We start from the raw sequence: 26,142 nt of genomic DNA, 5'->3' as shown, positions 1-26,142 counted from the left end.
TTCAGGGCCTCCGGAATGCTGAACAGATAACAAGCTCAGTTCAGGGCCTCTGGAATGCTGAACAGATAACAAGCTCAGTTCAGGGCCTCCGGAATGCTGAGCAAAGATACCTGAGGTTAGAACAAGGACAGCCTTATCTGGCTGCAGGACAGGGGATTTATGGAGCAAAGACTTCAAGGGATGAAGAGAGGATTGCGAGGCCTGAGTCACGTATAAAGCGGGGCTCGTCACGAGTCAGGGCCTGTGCAATCAGACATCTGGTCGCCAGCCAGGGAAGGGGAACAGGATAAGGGGAACAGTAAATCGCTGAGTAGTCCCCTCATTGTTATTTAGGTTAAGAATTTACCACCCCGCATCTTGCTTCTGTAAACCTCGCTTTTGCTCTCTTATAAAAACCCCTCGCTCCAGCCGGACGGGCGTGCAAGTCCTCCGAGAGACTTTGTCGCCCCAGGTACCTGCGTATCCCCAATAAACCTCTTGCTGTTTGCATCCGGCTGCGTGTTTTCGACTGATCTTTGGGCACGGGGTCTCTCCCGAAGGAAGACGCCCACGGGAGTCTTTCACAGTTAACATTAGGACAGATGCTGATATCAGTATTAGTGCTTAACTGCAGGGACACTCACTAGGTTGTAGAGACCTGGGAAAATGAAAGTAAGAAAATGAGGAACTGGACTGTGATAATTCTGTCTCTGAAGGCAGACATTCCTTTCTAAGCCAGTCAGACCACTTGAAATCCTGCCTCTGCTAATGGCGCACACTGTGGACGGCTGTTTAAAAAGTGAGCAGAGAGACAGAAATTGGGCAGTCCATAGACTTCTCTGCAAGTGGGAAGAATCAAGAGGTTAAGAAAACACTTCCCTTCCCTCACACATCATTTCCAGTGCCTATTCTGAATCTTATGATGCCAGAAGCCTTGACCAGCCCATGTTATAGATGGAGAAGCCAGAACCTACCGGTCTGAATGAAGTGCTTGCTTTCTCACTCCATCTTCTCTTCCCCACTCTGCTCCTCCTTCCCCACTTCTCCCGCATTCCCTGCTTTCCTTTCTCTGTCTTTGTTTCCTGCTCTCTTGTTATCTTTCGCCCTCTCTAGCCAGCTTGCTCTCTCTCACTTTATGGTTTTCTTCAGCTAGCCTGGCCAGAAAGCTGTGCCACAGTTGACCTAAGCTTGTTTCCAGCTTACCACCCTGCTTTCTCAGCACACTACAGAACAAGAAGCACAACTGTAAATAAACTGTGTGTGTGCCCCCTGGGCTGTCAGCATGGGTGGTGAGATATCCCCTGGAGACACAGAACAATGCCACTCAATGAAAGTCACCGAAAGTCACCACCGTAAGAATCTTCTATTTCCTGCGGGTGGCAGCGGGCTGATGCCAGAAAGGACTCTTTGCCACGAAGGGTGGTGTTTATAGAACCAGTCCCTACAGCTGCATCCTTCCAGGGGTGGCCAGATAACAGAAGTTTCAACTGATTGAAACAATTTCTCTGTGCTGTAAAACAAGGAACTGAAAATGTGACTGCATGAAAGGGATCTGATCAGCAGGATGGGGTTGGTTGGGGCAGGGGAGTAGTTGGGTGAAGCACAAAATGGAGTCACTAAGGAAGTCCTGGTGGCAATTCTGCCTCCAGCTTCAAGGGTCTCCAATTTCTTTCAGCAGAGAAGACTAGTCCCCTAAGCTCAGGAACACCCTGCTGAGCACCCACTAGTCCCATATCACTAATGCTCACAGCTAACACCAGCTACCTTTGAATCCAGCACTGGCCTCCACTCAGGCCTGTTTTTTATTTTTATTTTTATTTTTTAAAGTAGCTTCAGCAATCTCACAGAAATGAACTCAGTCTAGTCACTCAGAGTGTGTCCACCTCACTAGAAACACTTGAATCAGCTTAGTCAATGAGATGTGCCCACCTCAGTAGAAATGCTTGGAAGGGGCATCAGCCGTTAGGAGGCCCCCCATTGGAAACCTCTCTAGAGAAGGGGTGTGTTAGGTTTTTCTTCATTTTATTACTTTTATTGTTGCTGTCAGAAAACAAAATTTTAAAAAATGTGCTTTGTTATGATATTTAATTATTTACATTCACTTTTTAAAATGTCAGGTCCCTTCTCTCCTAGCTCTCCCATCCTAGATTTTCTCCTTTCTCAGAGCTAACCTCATGGTACTCATGCTGGTTAATAATAAGATACAAATTGTAGCGAAATTCAGCCACATAAAAATACCCTATAAGCTAAATTGTTGCAATACTTTATGTAAGAAGCTCAATTTATATATATTTTTAAGGGGAATGTATATCTTAGCCGGGAAGGGATTGAGAACATGGTTAAAAAACCACTTACAAATATTTTCAATAAAGAGTGGCTGGTTTTCGAGGAAACTAGAACCTTCTAGTCCCTGGTGGAATTTCCTGGGGAAGTACATTTATGGTGAGGGTTAATGCAGGAATCAGCTCTCCCAGTAGATGGCTCACCTCTGCCAAATGCTGGGCACATCTGCGAAAGAAACCAGTATTTGTCAAGACGTGTATTTTCGTTCTGAAATGAAGCACAGTCAAGAAAACACATTTACGAATATTTGCCGTACACAACATTCAGACACAGGGGAATGAGTTTGAGGCATTTTTCATAAAGTGAGTGACTGGATTTACAGACACCGGTTTTAAAAAATGAGAACACGTTCTCTCTGAGCCTCATGAAATGAAACAAAATTAAAAGCTTGACTTTGGTTTCTGTTCGTTTTACTCTGTCAAGAAGTGCATACCGCACACCAGTTCCCTGTTCAGAACAACAGCACTCGGGTGCACGGGCCTTTCTCACCCACTCTCCACCAAGACGCTGTCTTTTTGCACCATTTCACTTCCAATTAATTCCCCTCAAACTCCAGGTCTGTTCCAGAACTGAAGCGGTAAGTAGCCTAAAAGGAACATCTGTTGTAAACAGCGGTTTACACTTGGCTCCTGCTTGCCATAGGTCGGATCTTTCCCTCCAGCTGAAGGAGTCCCGCCTAGAGATGCTTGGCAAGGTGCAGAGACATTGAGTCGGGTTTTTCTTTTTAGCAACTTCCTCAGAAGATCAAAGGAGTTACTGGAGCTACCGGAGAAAGAGGGAAGGAGAGGACTTCGGATCCAAATCTCAGTGGCGCTCATTCCCTCTCCCGCCTCCCACTCCCTCGCCTCTTCTCCCCCACCTCTGTGCTTTGTCATCATGAATTGGACCTTTTTTTTTTCCTTTTTTTTATTGCTTTATAAATAATACCATTCAAAATTTCCACTTCTTCCCCTCCTCCCATTTCCTTCCCACTTCTCCACTCCCCCTCCTCCCCTCCCCCTCCAGTCCTAAGAGAGGGCAGGGTACCCTGCCCTGTGAGAAGTCCAAGGCCCTTCCCCCTTCATCCAGGCTTAGGAAGGTATGCATCCAAACAGACTAGGATCCCTAAAAGCCAGTGCATGCAGTAGAGACAAATCCCAGTGCCATTATCATTGGCTTCTCAGTCTGCCCCAATTGTCAGCCACATTCAGAGGGTGAATTGGACCCTTTTTTCAAACTAGGCAGCTCACTGGGTCAATGTAGCTTTCTATTCTCCAAGTTTCTCTCTTCTGGTTTTTGGTTTTGGGTGTTTTGTTCTGTTTTATTTTGGTTTGGTTTTGTTTGTTTTGTTTTGTTTTGTTTTAAAATCAAGTGGGAATGGCGGTGGGAATAAAGGGCTGCGAGATGTACGTTGGACTGGCCAAGCTTGAGAAGTATGGGTACCGAACACAGCCCCAGAAGCCAAAGAGCTCAGGCCACAGAGCCTGATGGCTCCTTGGAAGAATTAGCTTTACATTCAGTAGGGAAAGTGAGCTCTTATCTTACAGTCTTGACCAAGAATGAGAAGCCTTGGGTCCTGAAGCTCTCCCTGCTGCAGCAGTGGGGAGCCACTGTGGCTTGGTATTTCCTGGAAGTGGGAAACTGGGTGACTAGAGGACAAAGCTCCCCACTGAGGGGTGGGGTGGGGGTGGGGAGAGCAAGCTTTGGGTCCTGATCAAACAGGGAGAAGCCATATTTGCCTGCAGCAGACAAACCCTTGTCATGACCCGATTTTCCAATAGTGCACAGTGAGTACAGAGGTTTCAGTCTGATGAAGAGGGTTCCATTCTAGAAATATATTAATACATTTCAAATAAGCTATTAAACACATGCCATATTAGTGTGAGTGATATGATGGAAATGTTAACATATACCACTGTATTAAAAAAGAAGGTTGTGTGAAAAACATGGATAATAAAATACTTAGATTTATCACATTCCGTTTTACCTCAGGGTAGACCACTTTATGTCAGTTAGAAGTTCGGACATCATTTTAGTGCATGGTGAGGTCTGCAATGTATTATGATTGAAGACATGTTTATCAGACAGGATGTAGTTTCTATGACCCAGAAGTTTGCATGCTTGTCTAAAAGAAACGACATTCTCTCATGTTTGAATTTCATATTTTGAAAAATCAGAAATTGCTCATTGATCATCTGGAGTGGACAGAAAGTTATGGAGTTTCCAAGCAAGTCCTCAGAGCCAGATTTATAGTTCTTGCACAAGGGAAAGGCCAGTGCATATAGACAGCCCAACTAGAGGCTAACTGTCAAGAAGAGTTAAAGGTCAGTGCAGAGAATCAGACACACAGCCTTCAAGCACTGCAAGTCTTATGGACATCAGATTGGTGGGTCCAGAATACATCGAGCACATCCCTTGAATCTTACAATGAAATATATTTCTACATGCAAATGTGACATATAACATGTCATATATTTTATGTAATGATAATAAACATGTATGTCTGCCACCCGGCTTAAGCACTAACATAAAACAAATCATAAGAAGTCTCCACCATGCCCATCCTTCACAAGAACAACCATTAAGCCTGGGTTCGCTTTGAAATTATCACTACCTAACATTTTAAAGGTACGTATACACTTGCAGTAAAAATATAAACGGCGCACTGCTTATTGTCACCTGCCTTTAACTCGTACGTGTTCGACCCTTGAACGCACTCTTCTGGATTTGTATCATGCTCTTTGAGCTTCATTCTCAAGGCTGCTGTGCCTTGAGATTGTTCCTCTTATTTTACATGTGCTTATTGAAATAAATTCTGAAGCAAATTTACAAACTGAGAGTGTTTTGGGGGCTGAAGCTGAACCTCATTGCTATAGCTGTCTGCGTTTGTATGCTGGAGGCCTTGGGTTTAATCCCAGGGAGGAACGGAGGAGATGGGAGCAGATGTGAGAGTTGGACATGGACTGACAAGTTAGGGCTGTGCTGCAGAAATCTTGCTTTCCCCTGCTTCCCATTTCATTAGGCATAGTGAAGCTTTTTCACTGCAATCAGGCAGTCTTAAAGCCAGCGTCTCAAAAATGGGAGTCAGACTTGTTGCTCTCAAGGGTAGACTTTAATTGAAGTGCTAATTAAAATGTCCATTTATTAAATGAGCTAAGGATACTCATCACAGAATTACAACACAAAGAGGAAGAATGTAATAACACAAATTTAGTAGCATGAAACAGAATGAAGGAAAGAAAAAGAGGGGAAGAAGTTCAGGGTGATGGTAGGATGTCCAAATTATACCCAGTAAAACGTAGGATAATAAATTCATTGCCTTTATACATAATCCTGCAAAATCTAGCACAAGGTAAAACCAACTGATCATATATTTTTACCAGTTTTGCCATACTTTCAAATGTGTTCGACAATTGAGTAATTTATCTCTGGTTTATTCTGGGCACGTTTATGTATGAAACTCAATGTTATAGGTACAGCTCAATTACAGGTGCAATTTTATAATTGAATCCTAGAATTACTTATCTTCTATGATGAAGATTTGTAGCCTTTGTCTCATCCTGCCACTTCCTCTTGAATTCTGCTACTGTCAACAACTCCTCTTCTGTGAGTTTCATTATTCTGGATTTTTTAAATTAATTTTTAAGGTCTTTACAGATATTGGATCTGTCAAATTTTGCTGTGTAATAAAATTTGCAAGACCTTTATAGTAAATAAATAAAATATATTTAATATGACATACTAATTTCTAGAGTTTGATTCCAACATTCATTCCTTCCTTGTCTGAAAGTGCTTGCTCATAGATCAATTATCTATGTATTATCAGTAGGCATAGGTGGAGTAAAATGTTGTATAAGTCAAAAATTTGTATCCAGTTTCCTGGGTTCAAATACTCTTCGGTATGTTTTCTTAAAAAACAAAAAATAAAAAGCAATTCCCACCAAAGTCAATCAAGTGAGGCTTTAATTTTACCATTTGAAATTAAGAATGACAGCAATAACACATGCAGAAGTGTTCAATGAGACAGTCCATATAAGATAGCAGGTGAGATGGTTCAGGTTGGGTAAAGGTGTTTGCTGCCAAGTCTTAGTACCAAAATCCACACAGTGGATGGAGAGAACCAACTTGCCCCTTCTCCTCCACACTATCAAGTGGCATGCCCTCTCAAACAAATAAGATGGAGTGATTTTTAATCTAAAAGTAAAATAACACATATATGACCCCCAGGCATAAAACATTTTCTCAGGAAGTGTTAGTTGTATTTTTTTCATCTTTGTGTATTTCTAGTGAATTAAAAAAATGTATTTTTCAGTAGTTTCCTGGTTATCATTATAGTCCTTTGGGTTTGCTAACTCATACACTATTATTTGCACATCAGATGTTAGGTGATTGCCTCAACTCCATTTTAAGCAACACAAGAAAATAGGGATACATCTGTTACCAGGGAATGCAATGCTTCTCTTGAGAGCTGGTGTCAGTCCTATAGATAAAACAATGTAAACATAGACTCATAAGGGTTTTTTTGTTTGTTTGTTTGTTTTTTGGTGTTGTAAAGAAAAAGCGGAGCAATTAAACTGGGCATTGAGCTGCCGCCTGTCTGCATTGATCAGGAGGAAGAGCAGAAGCCATGTTTTCTGAGTGAGAGGTCAAGAACATCCCTGGGGCAGCAACGGAAGCCCCTTAGCAGCTGCATTTGGGTGTGGCTCCTCTGGGAGTGTGCTGCATAGAGTTTCTGGCAAGCTGGCTCAAAGGATATTATGGCCTCATGCCTCTAGAAGGGAAGTGGGGAGTGTTTCTGAGTCAGAACTAAGAAAAGTGGGCAGGCTTAACAGCTGGCCATTGCATCCACTGGAGGGCTGTGAGGGTCTCGAGGCATGTACCTCCTCAAAGGGTTGGTTATTCTTTCCATCCTTATAACATACATGTCTTCGGCTGTATCATGACTTCGAAGTTACAACTTACTGAGGGGCAGTTTTCTTTCCAGATGATTGGCAGGTCAATTGGGTTAATTCTTAAAAGAATCTTCCGTATTTATAACTTATAATTCCTTGGAGAGATTAGACTGTCCTGTCTGCTTGCCAGAGCAGACATGGGCTCAATTCTTTCCATCTTTTTGACCAAAAATCAGGTGCAGTCCATAAGGAATTAGAGAAATTTTCACAAATATCAGTAAAAGATAATTAAACTCTATGGCCAAGATGGAAATGATAAAATGATTTACCTTTTTACCCCTAATAATCAAAGTTCAAACAGAGACAGGCAAGATCCATGAAAAAACAGTTACCAAACACTGGACATCAGAGAGCACAAGAAAGTCACTAACGATTCCCAAGAAAGAAAAGACACGATTGCAGTCCTATCTCTGTCTAGCTCACTGCGCAGTTTCCTAGGCGTGTTTTGGGGTGGGGGGGAGCAAATAGACAGAGCCCACAACTTGTCTGCATCGGGAAGCTGCCTTGCAGGTGAAAGGGCAGCAAAGCAGAGAGAGCTGCATCTGCCCAGAGAGTCTAGGAGGTCTTCAGAAGATAGCTCTTGAAATGTTAACTAATTGCTAATCAGTGAGTGAGTGCAATAAAGCAGGAAAGAATCCCCCAGAAGGGTGAGAGGAAACAATTCCTTAGGTTCAGAGAAAGCTGGGAATTGTTTTCCCAAAGATCAGTCTAGAACAGCCCAGAATTCACGGATGAACCAAGCACAGCACTCAGGAAGCTATTGCCTTTGTAACACTGGCTTATAACCATTGGACTGCACTCACTCTAGTGAAACATCAGGATGATGTATTTACAGAAGGCTCACTTTAGCTCACAGTTTTGTTTTTTGTTTGTTTTTTTGAGGTTCCGGTGCATGATCCAGCATCCCTGTTGATTGATGGGGTGCGGCCCCTCACAGCAGGAGTGGATGATGGAGCAAAATCATTTACATCAAAGCTCAGCATCCCACAATCCTCCTCAAGGGACACCTGCAAAGTTCGAAGGATCACTCACAAAGTGTGACCTCTCAAAGGTACCATGTCACTACCCCCAGACTGTGCCATCCTTGGTACAAAGGTGTTGTCTCCCTGTGTCCTGTGATGGGATGTCTGGGTTCCTGGTCTCAAGCAAAGAACTGACCAAGACACAGGTGTGGAAATAGTAAAAGTATAAATTTATAATATTAATAATGAAAGTAAATGTCAGGAATACACTCACAGGGCTGAAGAAGGCTCTGGCAAACAAGGAGCTCAAGAGTCCTAAGTTTTGTTTGTTTTCTCAAAAATTAAAAAAAATCCTCTTACTTTTTGAGATTATAATTATAAATTTCCCCTGTAATGGTTCTTTTAAGAATGTTTCAGTTGAAATAGAATTGTATCACTCCTCCCTCTCTCCCTCTGGCTCCTCGTGGCTATCCTACCTTTAACAGCACCCCCTCCCCACACACATGCACACTAAAGGCTGTCTGCTGAATTCTTTTTATGAGTTTAAGTGGAGGGAGGAATCAAGACCCTGGGTGAGGGGAATCGGTGGGTCTTCACCCTGTTTGACAGATGGACTCTTATCTCATGATGGGCAATGTGGGCACAGGTGGGCAATACTTTCCACAGTTTTAACCTGTGTGCCCTGTCACTCATGCAGGTGAGGGAGTAAATTGGTATTTTCCCCTGACCAGGAAGTGCTGACCACAAATCACTCACAGTCAGAGGATCTGTGGATACAGGAGAAACTTGAAGCAGTAAAATTGATGCCGTAATGTATTTACTGGTGAACTTGCTCAGAAATATTAAGTTACACAAAGAAGAGTTCAGCTAAAGGGGCACTGCCTCCAATATAAATAACTGAAAGGTAAGTAAGCTCAACACAATTGTCAGAAACTGTGGGAAAGAAAATTCCATACTACAGTTGAAATTGTGTTTCCTGAGAAAGTTTCTGCTAATGTTTATTCACCAAGATTGACCTCCAATTAGGCTCCATTTCCGTAACAAAAGGAGACAGACCTGACTTCTGATAGGCCATTAGGTCCATCCCCATATAAAAAGATATGTCTCTAAGGGGCAGCTCAAGGGGTCACAACTGTCTTCAGAAGTATAAGGTGAGGAAGAAGGACTTTGGTAACAACTATTTGGAAAGAGGAACACTGTTGTATTTGGGAAATGATTCTGGTAATATCTTTGCTGTGTAAACCTCCCACGTGAGCAGACTTGCAGTTTCCTGTTTTTGTTTAAATAGTTCTAAGTGTAACATGGAGCTGGGACCTGGAAGAGCCTTAAGAATGCTGTTGTATTTGGTGGAATGCAGAAGTCTAAAGTGTAAATAAGTTAGTAAAATCTTGTATGTGAGGACAGCTCCTCTTTGAGCATTAGCCAGTGCTGGACAAGCGCTATAAAGAACCTTTTCTTTATTAACCTCTAACTGTGGGGAGCCATTCAACACTGAGAAATCATGTTGTTTCCATAATAGTAGGTGTTGGCAAACTGAGAAGAAAGGCCAAGAAGTGGTACAGGCTGTCCCTACACTTGTGTGTCTCAAGACTTCTTGTTTGTTAGATTTGTTTTAATGTGGGCCTGTATTTTGGGGGAAGAGTCAGGGAGGGAGTTCATTTAACACATCAAACCACAGCCCAGCCAGGTTTGGTGGCATCCTCTTTTAATTCTAGCACTGAGAGACAGAGGCAGGCAGGTCTCTTTGAGTTCATAGTCAGTTTGGTCTATGTAGCAAGTTCCAGGACAGCCAAGGCTATATAGAGGGGTCCTGTCTCAAAACAGATAAACACAACCCTCCAAACAAAAAAAGCACAAACACTCCAAACAAAACAAATAACAACAAACAAACAACAAATATTGAGCTTTGTAGTAACCTCCTGGTTGCTCCTAGATCTCAGGTTGCTGATGCCTCTTGTAAGGAAAGGGGGACAGCCTTCACCTCCAGGAAGCACCATCATATTGAAAATCCATAATAAATCATAGCCAAATCCTATATGGAATATAGATTTCTCTGGTCATACCTAACAAATTTTCAGGCAAACCTTCAGAGAACAAAGGAGATTCCAAGGGACACAGTTTCCATTGAGCTGAGGAGAAATTGGTAAGATCAGATTGCCTGTGGGCATGTCTGGGGGCAGGGACTGTCTTGCTGGCTAATTGTAGTAGGAGGGCCCAGCCCACTGTGAGTAATACTATTCCCTGGGCAGGTGTTCCTAGGCTGTAGAAGAAAGCTAGTTAAGTATTAGTCTGACAAGCAATCCATTAAGCTATATTCCTTTAAATACTAGAACATGGCTAAAACTATTGTTTTATAAAAAGACTTATTATCCCCAAATGTGTTATTACCCATTACTAGAAGAAAACATGGCCCTTTACATGGGGCAACACCAGTGAGTAGAATTGGATCCAGCCCAGTGTTCTGACCTGTTATTTCAACATGGATGTTTGGAGCACGGGCCAGGGGATTGCCAGTGCAGTCAGTACACAGCCAACGTCTGAATCACAGGATGAACTTTGTGATCTCATATCCTGTTGTCTCCTTTCCACCCTTGGCGTTCTGGGTTTTGGGGTGGAGCCTGGCACAAACCCAAGAAGAGAAGAACTAAGCCAGCACTGTGGGGAGCGGGAGTTGCCTGGTGGTTTGGGGTTCTGATTCTACAGCATGATGCAGATGGAACAACTCTGGCAGTGTTTCCTGGAGGTCAAGACTGTCTGTCTGTCCAAGAAGGATGGTCCTAAAGGAGGCTCCTGAGAGAGCAATTCCGAGACTGATGTTATCAAAGAAGTGCTTTCCACATGGGGCTGAGAAAACGCCTAATTGTTTGAAAACTCGGTCAGTATTTCAGTGTAGGGTGTTTTTTAATATGGAAATTATCTTTAACCCCTTCAGTGATGCACAAACATGGTTAATTTTAGAATATATGTGAAGATCTTTGACTAAATTTATTCTTTAATAATTTCAAATATATCTTAAAATATTTATTTACGCAAGTGGGCATTTTGTCCGCATGTATCTCTGTGCACCAAGTTTGTGTCTGGTGATGAAAGAGAGATTAAGAGGACTTTCTACCACCTGGGAATGGAGTTACAGATGGTTCTAAGCTGCTATTGTGGATGCTGAGAATCAAACTTGATCCTCTGAAGAGTAGCACTTAGTTATTCCTCCAGCCCTTGTAGAAGTTTGAAGTACATTCTGATCACCACGTCCCCTTTAATCTCTTTACCTCTTACCCATCTCCTTCCTACAACTCCCTTTATCACAGTCAACTCTCTTTTTTGTTTTGTTTTGTTTTGATGTGTAACCACTGTGTTTAAGGAGGGCCATTTGTGTGGCCACAGGTTTGGAACATCTATTAGAAACTGGTGGGCTCTTCCATGGGTAGGCAACTGAAGACAAGGAATGGTCCTCACCTAGAATCATCGCTTTTGAGATGTCGGTCAAAGAAGAGAACTTGTGTAGCGGGTCAAGCTGACAGGATGACAGGGTGGCAGGATCTGATCACTCATGGATAGACACATGTTTATGTAGAAGTTTATGGTGGTGTGGAATCACCAGGTGTGCTTTTCCAAATTTAGCAAAAGACACACAGTGAAGCTACAGTCTGGCTTAGGTTCTACAATCTGCAGGGTTTGCAGACAGTAACTGTAGAACTAGAATTGCCAGAATCATACTGAAAAGTTAAAAGTAAAATAAGAGGGGATTGTAGTAATTTTCTTAGGTGAATGTCACTCCTAAGATCTGAGGCGAGTGGCCACGTGAGTGGCACCAAATAGACATTGTGGAGAGGAAATCACTGATCAGCAGGGAACCTGCTGATCTTTCATTGTAGGATGCACAAATTTAAGAATCATGAAAACTAGAGATGGGGGGACAATTTTGAAGTTATTTCACTTCCTCTGTACATAAAATATTCCCTGGAAAGAACCATACCATATGAGTGTTAGCACATACCTGCGCAGATCATCATTCGTGTGAAATCTATTCTAAAGGGAGCCTATGGTGCTGGGTAATAGTATAAACTGACTTTTACTGTTAAAAATCACTCTGCTATGTGGACTACAAACTCTGGGGTTGTGTGGCAGATGTGAAAAAGCACAGAGAGCGAGATATCTGTCTTGGGGCTCCAGTGATGATGGTTCTCCAAAGGGGTAGCCGTATGGGAGTCTACACTCAGATGGAAAGAACAGCATATAGAACTTTCTTTTTGCCTTTTATTTATTTTTTATTGATTTTTATTGAGCTCTACATTTTTCTGCTCCCCTCCCCGTCTCCCCCCCCTTCAATCCTCCTCCAAGGTCCCCATGCTCCCAATTTACTCAGGAGATCTTGTCTTTTTCTACTTCCCATGTAGATTAGATCTATGTAAGTCTCTCTTAGTGTCCTCATTGTTGTCTAAGTTCTCTGGGATTGTGGTTTGTAGGCTGGCTTTCTTTGCTTTATGTTTAGAAACCACCTATGAGTGAGTACATGTGATAATTGTCTCTCTGTGTCTGGGTTACCTCACTCAAAATAATGTTTTCTAGATCCATCCTTTTTCCTGCAAAATTCAAGATGTCGTTATTTCTTTCTGCTGTGTAGTACTTCATTGTATAAATGTATCACATTTTCCTTATCCATTCTTCGGTTGAGGGACATTTAGGTTGTTTACAGAACTTCTTTATGGATGGAGGACTCAGTGTTGATTCCTGGGTTTCTGAAAGGAGCAACAGGGTTGATAAAGTCTTCGTTGGCTGTTCACAAAGTCTGAGGAAGGACCTGGTGTGTGTGTATGTGTGTGTGTGTGTGTGTGTGTGTGAAAGAGAGAGAGAGAGAGAGAGAGAGAGAGAGAGAGAGAGAGAGAGATAATACATTTATATATATTAGCTCCATCTAAAATATAAAGGCTGAGGTGGAAAGAGTCACTTTCAGCAGATAATGGTGGATGGTGAGAATCCAGGGAGGTCAAAGAGGGACAAGGACTGGACTTGTGAGGAAAGAAAACAGATGAAAACGAACAAAAGGCTAAAAGAAGAGAGAAGTTTGGTCCCATGACAGTAACCATGTTGGTCATTAACTGAGAAGAGCAAAAGCATTGCAGGCTGGTGAAAATTAAGGCACATGTTCACAGAGGGCTATCTCTCACCCCTACCTCCACCCTTCTGGTTTCTTGGGAGTGGTCTAGTTCTTTCACCTTGTCCTTCTCGTTTGTCCAGTACTATTGGCACTTAGTGAGCACGTGCTTTCTGGCTATCTTGACGTTTGGTGGCTTGTTGGGTAGCAAGCGTCTGATACATCTTGTCCCTTATCAGGTTAGTCATCAGGAAACATCGCTCTAAAACTTAGTCTGTTAGAGTTTTAAGAGTCAGCCTTCATTTCCTCTTGAAGAGTAAAGCTAAGTGTTATGAACAATCCAGGTGAGCTGGATCAGAACCTTTAGGACTGAAGAAGTCAGCTTTGCTTGCCTTTTCCAAGCTTCCCTCTGAGGCCTTTGATACAAACTCTCTGCAACTTGGCAAGAGTGAGAGAATAGAGAATAGTTACCAAGGAAACCTCCCCCTTGTGCTGATGCTCAGCAGGGCTGTTGGAATTGTCTCACATCGCTGGGGACAGTGTTGGCCTTGAAAAAGAGCCTGTTTCTACATTCTTCTGAAATGATGCATCTAATTGGCTCTAGGCATGCCCATAATATTTTTGGCCAAGTGAAGGGTGTTGGGCTATATTTCTGTGATCTAATCAACAAACAAAAAACAAACAAACAAAAAACAAACAAACCCAACCAAGCAAAATAACCTGGCAAAGTCCTTCACATGATTGGGATAGGTGGAAATAGATAAAATAATGCGGTATTTAATAGGATAAGATCAGTGCTTTTCAGTACTGACTCTTTCATTAGCTACTGAAAGAGGCTTCCCCACCCCAAAAGAGCAGGCCAGCTTCAGTGGGTAAAGTTGCAGATGTATATTGTAGAATATTTTTTAAGGTATGTTAACATTTGTTTATGCTCTGGAACATTTGTGTAACAATGTAAAGATGAGTTGTTTTTGTTTATGTTGCATTTGTTTAACTCTGTGAAGCTGTGATTCTTTGCTTGTCTGAACCTGCTGATGGTCTAATGAAGATCTGAACAGGCAAGGCAAGAGAAAGGATAGGTGAGGCCGACAGGAAGAATATAAATAGAAGGAGAAACCTGGAAGAAGAGGGAAAAAAGCAAGAGAGAACTAGGAGAGGAGGATGTAGCTAGGTGGTGATGGCGCACACCTTTAATGCTAGCACTTGGGAAGCAGAGGCAGGTGGATCTCTGTAACTTTGAGGTCAGCCTTGTCTACAAGGTCAGGACAGCTAGGGCTGTTACACAGAGAAACCCTGTTTCAAAAAGGAAAGAAAGAAAGAAAGAAAGAAAGAAAGAAAGAAAGAAAGAAAGAAAGAAAGAAAGAAGGAAAGAAAGAAAGAAAAGAAGGAAGGAAGGATAAAGTGAGGAGGATGTCAGGCGCCAGCCACACAGCCACACAGCCAGCAATAGAGCAAGAGTAGGATATACAGAAGGAAGAAAAGAAAAAAAAACCAGAGGCAAAAGGCAGATGGGATAATTTAAGGTAACAAAAGCTGGCTAGAAACAAGCCAAGCTAAGTCTGGGCATTTATAAGTAAGAATAAGTCTCCATGTGTGTGAATTATTTGGGAACTGGGTGGTGAACCCCAAAAGAACAAAGAACAAAGAGCCTAGAGTAAAAAATACTGACAACTACAGGTGTGTTCTGGGGAAACAGAGAAAAGCACGTTTGCCTTTACCTGGATGGGGCATCACAGAGACAGTGATTTATGAGTTGGACTCAGTGAGTGAAGGATAGCTTGATGGACAAGAGCTCAAGTGTCATCCCATGCACTAAGGAAAAACCAATTGATACGAAAACCAATAAGGAGACAGGGCTTCTGGGGATTACAGACAATAACCTGGACATCCTATTCTGTGCTGCTCAAGCACAGAGGAATGATCTTTCCTATCTGCTACTGAATTGACAATGAGCTTACATCTCTCTTTGCTGCAGAGAAATTGCCTCCATTTGCAAGAGGATTAGTGTATTAGTCAGGGTTCTTTAGAGTCACAGAACTTATGGAATGAATATCTATCTGTCTATCTATCTATCTATCTATCTATCTATCTATCTATCTATCTATCTATCTATCTATCACCTATCTAGGAATGACTTTCAGGCTGCAGTCCAATTATTCAACAATAGTTAGCTATGCATGGAACATCCAAGAACCTAGTAGCTCACTCCCACAAGGTTGGGTGTCTCAGCTGGATTTCTGTAGATGTTGGAATCCCAAAGAAGCAGACTCCAATGCCAGTAAAGGAATGGATGTGCTGCCAAGGCAAAGGTAAACAGACAAAGAACCAACATACCCCCTTCCTTCTTCCATCATTCTTCCAACAGTAGGTGTGGCTCAGATTAAAGGTGTGCCTTCGCGCCTCAAGATCTGGATCAAAAGTCTGTGTCTTCTAGTCTCAAGATCCAGATCAAAGACCTGCTGTCTTTCTGCTTCAAGATCCTGATCATTATGAAAGAGAGAGAGAGGGAGAGAGAGAGAGAGAAAGAAAGAAAGAAGAATGGAAGAGGGGAGGAAGGGAAGGGAGCAGAGAAAGATTTATAGCTCAATAAAAACTTTTTTTTAAAAAAAAACTACTTCAAAAAAAGAATAAGCAGAGTATGAGCTTTTGGGTAAAAGGGGAAAAAAAGATCCTGATCACATGTATACCCTCCATTTCTGGACTGTAGTTTATTTTAGATATAGTCAAGTTGACAAGCAAGAATAGCCATCACAATTGGGATAGGGTCTCTAAACTCACAACCACCACCAGTCCTGAGGTCCCAGCAATTAAACCTTCCTATATGCAGTCCTTCTACCTCTAGGAAGATAATAGGCTATGTGAGGGTCTGGAGGTATAGGCAGAGGTCAGGATAGACCATAAAGTCCCCTGAAACTGGAGTTACAGATGGTCGTGGGCCTCTATGTGGGTGCTGGGTATTGAACTGGGGTCCACTGCAAGGGTAGTAAGTGCTCTTTGCTGCCGAGTCTTCTCTCCAGTACGCTCTTTCTTTAAAACCACTTTTTCTCTAATGCTCTTAAGAAGGCGGGTGCTCAGTGGTAGAGCACTTGACACTCAAGAGAGAAGACCACAGATCTCCAGAACTCTTGAAAAACTCCTGAAGGCCTGGTGGCATGCCAGTCATCCCTGTCAACTGAAGGCAGGGACTGGGGATACATGGACCAAGCTGGCTGGCTAGTAAGACTAACAGAGACATCTAGCTTCTGGGTTTTGAGCAAGATCTAGCCCCAGTAAGTAAAGTGAGGGCCTATCCTGGAAAACACCCAGTGTCAACCTGAAGACACACACACACAGATCGAGAGAAAGAGAGAGAGAGAGAGAGAGAGAGAGAGAGAGAGAGAGAGAGAGGAAAGGAAGGAGAGAGAGAGGAAGGGAAGAAGGGAGGGAGGGAGGGAGGGAGGGAGGGAGGGAGGGAGGGAGGAAGGGAAGGAGTACTCCTTGTGTAGATAATGCTCCTTTTGTAAATCAATCACTTGAGAAACTTGCCAGGATGTAAAGATATTTGTATGAATATGTTACTGAAGCATTATCTGTAGTGCCAAAGAGCTATGAACAGTTTGAATGGTGAGTGGTAGAAGGGCTGATTTAATTACAGTGCCTCACTCCATCCTGATCTTCAATGTTACCATTTCAACATATGATCAATGTGTCTTTTGATGCCGTGGCTTGTGCTTTCCCTTAAAATAGGATATACATGTATATAATTTTATACTATTTGTTTATTTTTGGTTTTTCGAGACAGAGGAATTTCTCTGTGTCGCCTTGATATAGAAGGAACTTGCTTTGTAAACCAGGCTGGTTTCGGACCTCCCCCCTCTTTTTAACATCACATTTCAGATCAGACTAACAGATGGCAAGTGCTTAACAGAATATCTAAGATGTACATCTCTGGAGTGGACACAATCTTCTTTACCGGTGGAAAATATTTACTCTCAACGATGTACATCTAGACGACAGGTTTATTAGGCTCAGCATCTACTGCCAAACGCGATAACCTGAGTTCGATCCATAAGACAGACCCACATGGTAGGGAAGAAGCAATTTCTGAAAACTGTGACACGTGGCAGGTGCACGAATTCACATAACACACAAATAAATAATAAATAAATGCTCTGTGTAACAATTAAGATTTTTAAAAAGACCTATCTGTCATTTTCAAGGATTTGCAGCTTCTTCCCGACTGTTAGAGTACTGAGCCTGGGTCCCCTGTAGGGATTCTATCCCCTAGAAAAATGCTGGCTTCTCCTTCTCCTCCTTGCTCATCCACTTCCTGCCTGCAGTAACCAATGGCACCTGCTACCTGGGCTCTTCTGCCTTGCCCCGCCGGCAGGAAATCCCCGGTCATGCGCAGCTTCCTGAAGCCAGGCTGAACCCTCCACCGAGTCCTGGCTTCTCGGCTTCCCGCCTAGTCCAGTCGGCACCCGTCATTCGACTGCACTCTTAGAGGGGATCCCTGGAGAGTTGTGGTCCACACGACTCGAAGGGCATTTGGCTGCTTTCACAACGTGGCCATTAGGAACCAGGAAGGATCTTTCAGGTCAGAACCCGCGCTGAGCTCGGCCAATGGACTGATGCATAGCGGGTTGCTGGGCAGCGAAAAGACCAATCCGCAATCTCTACTCCCAGAGACCAATGACATATAATGATAGTCTGGTTTCATTTTCTCAAAAAGACGCGGGATTCTAGCTGCTAGAGGAAAGCCCTTGAGGAAAAGCTGGTGAGTAAAATGCCCCTTAAGGTTAATTTCTGGCTCTTCAGTTAGAATCGATTGATTAATCTGTCTCTTTTGATAACAATACCATGAGGTTTTTATTATTTTATCTCGATAGTACATCTTGAAACCAGGGGTGGTGATAGCTCTTGATATTCTTTTATTGTACGGGATTGTTTTAGCTATCCTGAGTGTTTCTTTTTCCATATGAAGTTAAGTATTGTCTTTTAACTTTGTAAAGAATTAAGAATTTTGTTAAGCCATCGCTGGAAGACTTTTTTTTTGGCAGCGCGCGGAGTGGGGTGGGGTGGGGGGACAGAGGGTGAATGGATATGAAGGAGAGGGAAGGTAGGGAGAGGGAGAGGAGCCGGGAGGATTGAAGGGAGGGGAAACAGCGGTTGGGAAGAATAAAAAAAGTGTATATATATAAAGATAATTTCTTCGTATCCAAATGTTGTGCATAGCAAAAATTCACAATACATTTCCTAAATCTGTTTTTTTTTTTTTTTTTTTTTTTTTTTTTTTTTTTTTTTTTTTTAGAATAAAAATACACAGAGTAAGTGAAAAGTACTGACTTCTTCCTCAGGCACGCCTAGTGTGTAGCGTGGAAGCCGTCTATACACAAATAGCTGGCTACTACTTTAACCTGGCTTGTTTGTCTGCTGTTTCTATCAACATAAATGTACTAACCCAGAATGTTCTGCCAAGGGCTAGACAGTAGCAGTTGTCTTTATTAGTCACTAGAGTAGCGTCCTTAAGGTTCTGACTGGCAGGCATGTTGATTGTCAAACCCTGTGTCTCTTCAGGGCATTGAGAGGGTTTCCCTCAGAAAGAACAGACTTAATACTGGGTGCTGGATTCAAGTATAACAGGTGCTGGCCATGAGCAAGAGTCTATGAACAAACTGTGGTAGTCAGCATTGCGTTTAAACTGCTCTTTCCCTTTGCAGAGACAGCAGGAGAAAATACCACTTCAAACAAAGGCCTAAAGTGGTAGTAATTAATGTTTCTAGCTGTCATTTTGGCCAACTTTTCAGACTTCTTTTTGATATATCTTTTCTGTTTCCTTTGTTTTCAGGTTACTGCTCAGTTCTCTTTCCCTGCCCTTTTCATCTCTTTATTAAATAAAGGGCTGATTTTAACACCAACGTAAGTAGAACATTGTTTTGAGTTTCCCAGCTGCAAACTCTTTGTAGGATATGCGCATTTGAATTCTCTGTTTACTTCAAGCTGTGGGTTTGGATACACCATCTACCTTGTAAGACATATCCTTTCTCTCAACAAAATCTATATAGAACCTGCTTTCTATGGTAGTGATGGGGTTAGCTAACACAGATGATTTCTGTTAAGTGTTTGGTAGAGGGCATGGCATGTAATGCTCTGCTTTTGTTATTTGGGTGACTGTGTTTGGTGGATACCATCCTGGGACAAGCAAGGCCAGAGCTGAAGGGGAAAGATAGAATATAGGACCCAGTTCATTTTTTAGTCTGTATGCAGAGATACCATCATAACTTGAAACTTGAAACACCTCTTTCTTTCTTCCTTTCTTTCTTTCTTCCTTTCTTTCTTTCTTCCTTCCTTTCTTTCTTTCTTTCTTCCTGTCTTTCTGTCTTTCTGTCTTTCTGTCTTTCTGTCTTTCTGTCTTTCTTTCCTTCCCTCCCTCCCTCCCTCCTTCCCTCCCTTCTAACCTCTTTTCCTCTTTCTCGTCCCCCCTCTTTCTTGTTTTTCGGAGCTGAGGACTGAACTAGGGCCTTGCATTTACTAGACAAGCATTCTGCCACTGAACTAAATTCCCAACTCAACATGAGCCATTTTGAAGTTTGTGTTTCAGCTGAGTCACCTGCCTCATCTCAAATTCACCATGAGCTCTAAGAAGCGCAGATCACAGACGATCCCATTTAATGCAAGGAAAAATAAAAAAATCCTTGACTTTTTCCCTCAGGTATGTCTATAAATTTTGTTGTAAGATATACTAGTAGCAGTCTTAGCCATCATGGGTCTTAGGTCACATAGGACCTACTGCCAAGAAAATGACTTATTGTTGATTGGGACAATGACATACTCTAGGATCTTTCTCAACTACTTTATTTTGGTGAATGGCAGCAAAGATGGGGAATTGTAATACAGATTTTAGCTATATCAAAGCAGTGTTTATAAAAAAGTTGCAAACATATCTGAAACATTAATAAAATAGATCAAATGTAATATGTTATATAAACCTGTGGAACGGACAATACTGTTTATAAGATCAAATGTAATGTCACAGCAATCTGTGAAACAAAATTAATACTATTTAATAGCACTGAAATGTTTGAGTATGATTGGTCCCTTCAATCATACCAGCCTATATTTGCTTGGTACTTTATAGTTTACAAAGGTTTTTGTATATTTATTCTTACTATAAACTTCGTAGGCAAGTGAGGAAGGTTGGTTCTCATTTGTGTATGAAAACAAAAGAGAGAGCAGAGTGCTTGAGCCCATGATAAAGACTTGGGCAAGTCTGCTGAGATATTCAGAACCTCCTAGTTTCAAGCTCTGTTATGACAAACAATTGTGTCCTCCAAGACTAAAATATTCCTTTATTATATCAAGACAGTTGAGAAGTGTCAGGCACTTGATGTACAAACTCAAAGTCTTTTTCTTGTTTATTTGTGTCTAGATTCTAGAAAGCAAGGCATCTAAATGACTAGAAAACTCATGTCTAGGCAAGATCTCTTTATTTCTGTGCAACTCTGTGACAGCAAGCTGGAGAAACACATGTGATCCCTTTCCCTTTCAAGGAAAGGTGACACAATGCTGTAATCCCAACATTCCAAAGCCTGAGAATAGAGGACTATGCATTTGATATCTGAGTGAACTATAGAATGCCTCAAAAAGGAAAGAAAAAATTTGATAACAATTTCCATATCTATCTAGGAGTATTTGAATATATAAAGGTCTATTATAGTACTCCCGTGGAAGTGAAAAGCATGGTTCTGACCAAATCTAGACTACAGAAATGTATTTAAAGAGACTCTATGCCCGGATAGAATTTAGATTTACATCGCCTTGCATTCTTTTTGTCAGTTTAACTGAGAATGTTAGTGTCACTAAATTGATAACAGATATAATTTTTTACCAAGCTCCAACATCGCTGCTTCCATTACCAGTGAGTGACTTCGCTGGCGTGTGAACTGGTTATGTATTGACATCTTTCTCATGATGAATATGACTTAAGGAAAATGACCCTTTCAGACATAGTTGTCAGCTACTGTCTTAGTTTTTTTTTTCTGTTGCTGTGATAAAAATACCCCAACCAAAGCAACTAGAATAGGAAGGGTTTGTTTGGCTCACAATTTCTTACAATCCATCATGGCAAGGAAGTCACAGAAGTAGGTCCCTGGGAGAGTTAGTTACATTGCACACAAAGTCAGTAGTGGAGAGCAGTGAATGCATGCTCAGTTTCCCCTTATCATCTTAAATAGTCCAGGATTTAACCCAGGGAATGTTGCCAGCAGGGTTCAGGCTGGTTCTCACTGAAATTGATGAAACCAAGACAACACCCCACAGATGTGTCCAGAGACCCATCTCCCAGGTGATCTGAGGGCCTGTCAGGCACAGTAAACAATAACTGCCCTAGACCTTTTTAATTTTCATTGAGACTTTCCTGTTTACTGAATTTGATTTATTCAAATTTCCCCCTTCCTGGTTCTTAATGAAAGTCCTATAAAAAAAAACGGGAGATGATGAAAATTTACAAAAAATATATAAGCTCATGCAAAAAGACAAAGGGAATAGCTTCTAGTCATTTCATGATAAATGCTGCCTGAATCCAGCTATTAAGGAAATATGAAAATTATGAGTTTGAAGCAAACCTGGGTGGCACACTGAATTCCAGTGATGTCTTAACTACATAGCAAGATTCTATCTCAATAAATCACTGATTACTGAGCATTTGTTGTTGATGTAGAGGAACTGAGTTTGATTCCCAGCACCCACATGGTGGTTTACAAACCCTGGCGACTCCAGTTCAAGGGCATCTGATGCCTTCTTCTGGCCTCTATGGACATCAGGCTTGCATATGGAGCACACAAATATATGTAGGCAGACCATTCATATACATAAAATAAATAAATCTTAAAAATCTCAATTAATGATAAATAAATAGCTTAATAAACTTTATGCAATATACCTTGTGCTTGGATAAGATAAAATGTTTATTGCTGAAAATAATAAAAATAACTTGAAATGCCATCCATGGACGCTGGTAGATCTTTGAGTAGCTGGATTACACTTGTGTCTGTCCTACTCTTTGTTAGAAAACGCACCATGTGTAACATGAGGAACTTTTCTGACTGATGTTATATCAAGTTGAGGTAGTATTTTAGATCCCAAGATAAACTCTGTTTTAATTCTATTTACTGGTCTTTTGAAATTGGCATTTAAAAAATTTCCCACAGAAATGAAGGGAGTTGACACTAAAAAGAAAAATATGACTGGAGTTTTCAGTTACAAAGTATTCACCATTTATTTTTAGGTCCCCAAAGAAGGGCAGAATGATTCCAGTACTTCTCAAGTAAAAGGGATCTCTAGAAAAATGCCAAGAGATATAACAAACACACAGGACCAAAGACCACTTTCATCTAAGAAAATTCAACAAGATCAGATTCCTCCCCCAAATAAGAAAATTCTAATCACTTTGGATGTTAACCGCAGAAAAAACAAAAAAATGAAGCATGAGCTGACGCACAGTGAGAAAAGTAGCTTATATGCAGCACTCAGCACTCTCAATGCTGTCAAAGAAGAGATAGAAAATCAACAAGGCAAAGAAATGCTGGTGTGTGGCAAAGAAGGAATCGAAGGGTACATAAACCTTGGCATGCCCCTCTGCTGCTTTCCAGAAGGCTGCCACTTGGTCATTACATTTTCGCCGTGTAAAAGTCAGCCGGAAGATAATAAGCAATTGTTTGAACCATGGGACCAACCATCTACCAGTTATGTCCGATTTTATATTCATGCAATTGGGAGTAAGATAAAAAGGATTGTGAAAAATGGAAAACTTCGCCAAAAGGGGAACAAACTCTGTGTTTATGGCCTCAAAGGAGAGACCATCAAGGACACTCTGAGGAAGGATGGCAGGTTTCTTTCTTTTGTAGAGAGTGACGATTGGAAGCTCATTAGTGAATTGGACACCATCATAGAAAACACCCAGCCGGTTGATGAGTTAGACGGCAAACTCTTCCAGGTCGAGGTTGAGCAAACAAACAACCCGAGGATAACATCCATCACTCAGGATTCTGAGTTAGAGAACAGAAGCTTTCATGAGGTAGATGAACACATTGTAGATCAATACCCCATATTGAAAGAACAACGAGAAAAATTCAGAGCATACATCAAGGACAAAAGTAAAAAAAGAAAGAAAAAAGCTTCCTTATTCAAAATGCACAAAGAAAACTTTGGGAAACTGACAAGAAATTCTACTTCTGTTAAAGTGCTCAAAAGTCTTTCAAAGGCCAGTGACTCAGTTGGGTTCCTGTGGTGGAAGAACAATGGGAACGAGGGCTGTGCCACCTGCTTTGTTTTTAAAAAGCCGTACATTTTCACTTGTCGGCATGTGATAACTGACATCGTGGGGGAAGGTGTAGAGCCAAGTAAGTGGGCAAGCACCATTAGTCAATGTGTAAATGTGATCTTTGATTATGAAGAGTTCCCACCAAGAGAAGACAATGCTTTTAATGTTAAACCCTGGTTTGAGATATCTAATGAAAATCTTGACTATGCTGTCCTAGAACTAGAGGACAATGTACGAGAGGTACCTGCCGACCTGTATAATGGGATAGGACCTGTGCCACTTAATGGGTTGATTTATATCATTGGCCACCCAGATGGAGAAAAGAAGTCTAAAGATGGTTGTACAGTAGTCCCTCAAGATAATCGAGAAAGAAAATGTGAGGAAAGTGTTCAGGCAAGAGAGGCAGCAGGTGACCATGTCTCTTGGTCTTTTGTCCCCTTATACACCCAAAGAAGCTTCCAGAAACTGCTTCACAACTCTGATGTTGTTACCTATGACACCACTTTTTTTGGTGGGTCTTCTGGATCCCCAGTGTTTGATTCTAATGGTTCATTGGTGGCCATGCACACTGCTGGCTTCACTTGTGAATATGAAAGTGGAGTTCACAATATTATTGAGTTTGGTTCTACTATGGAATCCATTATTGCTGATATTAAGCAAAATGAAGATTGGTATAAAAAAATCTTTGGAAATTATCAGGAAGACGAAATGCCGAACCCATAGTCCTAAAAGAATTTAATCTATTTTTCACATTTAAGGGAATTGCCTATGGTGTTATTATTCTGCAGACAATAATGTTTTATGAACTCTTAAAATGATGGATACTATCAAAAGATGGATGTTCTAGATTACTCCCTGTGCACTTGGCATTTTTCCAAAGTTTATGAACAACACCAAAACACACAAAAACCAGTTTAGTTGAACTGTTTAAGTAAAGTAACATGAAAAAGATTAAGCAAATATCGGGTCTCAGTGGACTAAGAGTCAGGAGATGCAAAGATATGAAAAAATTCAGAGCCTGGAAACTGAAGTTGTGGTCCAAAGAGAGTAAGGGAAAGGGATTTATTGCTTTCAACTGATTTCAAAGGCACTGTTTCATTTTTGCTTTATCTGTATCTTCCTTCTCTGCTGACCAGAGCTCAGACAGATCACTGGGTCACAGGTTTCTTAGCTCCAGGAAGTCCCTGAAATCACCTGCTTTTCTTCTGCTCTGGCTTTCTGGCTTAAGACTGGGTCTAGAATGCATCTTCAAGGAATGGTGTGGAAGTCATTGAGCAGGCAAGGGAACTGGTCTCTGCTCTACAATGTGGACACAGGAGCTTCTGGACTTGAGTGATGGGGAGCGAACACTGGAAGAGATGGTTTTTACTTCTTGGCATTCACCATGGAGTGGGCCAGGAGGACACCGGACATAGCCTAGAACACTTCTCGGCAATGTGACACTCAAGTCCTATTCTCTTGACGAGAAAGGAAGGCAAGCTCACCACCATCAAAATCAAGAGAACTATGTACTGAAGGCAGCTGGCGGTCTTGAGGGCAGGGGCAGGCGTGGATAAGATAGTGTGGAACGATTGTTAAGGGGCCAGGTTCACCAGCAATTGCATCGATTCTTCAGTTTCCCTTATTTTCCAGACATCTCCTAGCACTATTGTGTAATGTTTTCTTTCTCCTGCTCTGTCTGTCTTTTCCAAAGGAGATACAGAGGGACCAAAATTTTAAAGTGTGTATATGTAGTGAGTTAGAAGTAATAAACATAAAGATGATTTGAACGGCATTCCCATTGGTTTGTTGCGAACACGCATTCTCTGTGCTCTAAGGTAATAAAGATGGTTTCCGCAGCTGCTTGTCCTTCAGCTATACAGCCAAAAGATCCTCATCATTTTCAAGTAATGTTGGGGAGTGGGGGTCACTGTAAGTATCACCACTGACAGGGAACTTATCCTTGAAGATGATCCCATGGTTCAATTTTCTTACATATTTAAACACAGTAGAATTTTTTGGGGAAAAGTTTCCATGTAATAGTCCTTATAACAAAAATTCAGAGATGGCTACATAGAAATTTCTTTGCAAAATACCCCATGTATGGTTTATTTTATAGTATCTGAGACCTTTATCATAAGAATGGGTTCTATTGACTGAGAAACAGTGCTCAGGGCTAGGACCTGGAAAAGAAGAATGTTTAATAAGCTCAAGAATGGATTCTACTGATGGAGGACGTGAAGCTCGTGGAACCTCTTTTGCAGGGTGAGTTCCATTCACTGAGAGACAAAGCCCATGATTAGGTCCTAAGCAATTCTCAGGATCTGGGGAAAATTCAGGTGGGGGCTGGCTTTTAATAGAATAGCAAAAGGACCACCAGGTTGTCTGACCACTGCCCCGCATTCCAGATGACCAGGCATCATCCATTTTGTTGGAGAAAATAGGCGTGTGTGGTTGACAATCCTGGTTTCTTCCATACTTACTCTAAGCTCTGCTTCCTACAAGGTTTCATATTTGCTTTCTAAAATTAATCAGGAAACATCTCAGATCAAGTAC

The 26,142-nt window shown here is 41.6% G+C and overlaps 1 protein-coding gene across 5 annotated transcripts; it reads left to right on the top strand.

Moving 5' to 3' along the window:
* The first annotated feature begins 2,771 nt into the window (after window positions 1-2,771).
* Window positions 2,772-25,445, top strand: LOC125397987 (serine protease FAM111A-like). Of its 5 annotated transcripts, XM_048430536.3 has the most exons (6): window positions 2,772-2,899; window positions 8,136-8,304; window positions 8,947-9,119; window positions 19,135-19,205; window positions 19,876-19,998; window positions 22,573-25,445. In XM_048430536.3, exons 5-6 carry the CDS (start codon window positions 19,918-19,920, stop codon window positions 24,328-24,330), a joined length of 1,839 nt encoding a protein of 612 aa, XP_048286493.3. In that variant the 5' UTR covers window positions 2,772-2,899; window positions 8,136-8,304; window positions 8,947-9,119; window positions 19,135-19,205; window positions 19,876-19,917; the 3' UTR covers window positions 24,331-25,445. The 5 variants fall into 5 exon arrangements, with proteins under 5 accessions (XP_048286493.3, XP_048286500.3, XP_048286494.3 ...); XM_048430538.3 differs by lacking the exons at window positions 2,772-2,899; window positions 8,136-8,304; window positions 8,947-9,119 and adding exons at window positions 17,692-18,063; window positions 18,598-18,613; XM_048430537.3 differs by lacking the exons at window positions 2,772-2,899; window positions 8,136-8,304; window positions 8,947-9,119 and adding an exon at window positions 17,691-18,063 and having other exon boundaries at window positions 19,135-19,314.
* Window positions 25,446-26,142: the final 697 nt, after the last annotated feature.

The sequence above is a fragment of the Myodes glareolus genome, chromosome 7 (genome assembly GCF_982192425.1).
Source record: "Myodes glareolus chromosome 7, mMyoGla1.1, whole genome shotgun sequence".
Taxonomy (NCBI): Eukaryota; Metazoa; Chordata; class Mammalia; order Rodentia; family Cricetidae; genus Myodes; species Myodes glareolus.
Note: the sequence above shows the minus strand (reverse complement) of the source record. Positions and strands in the feature narration are given on the sequence as shown.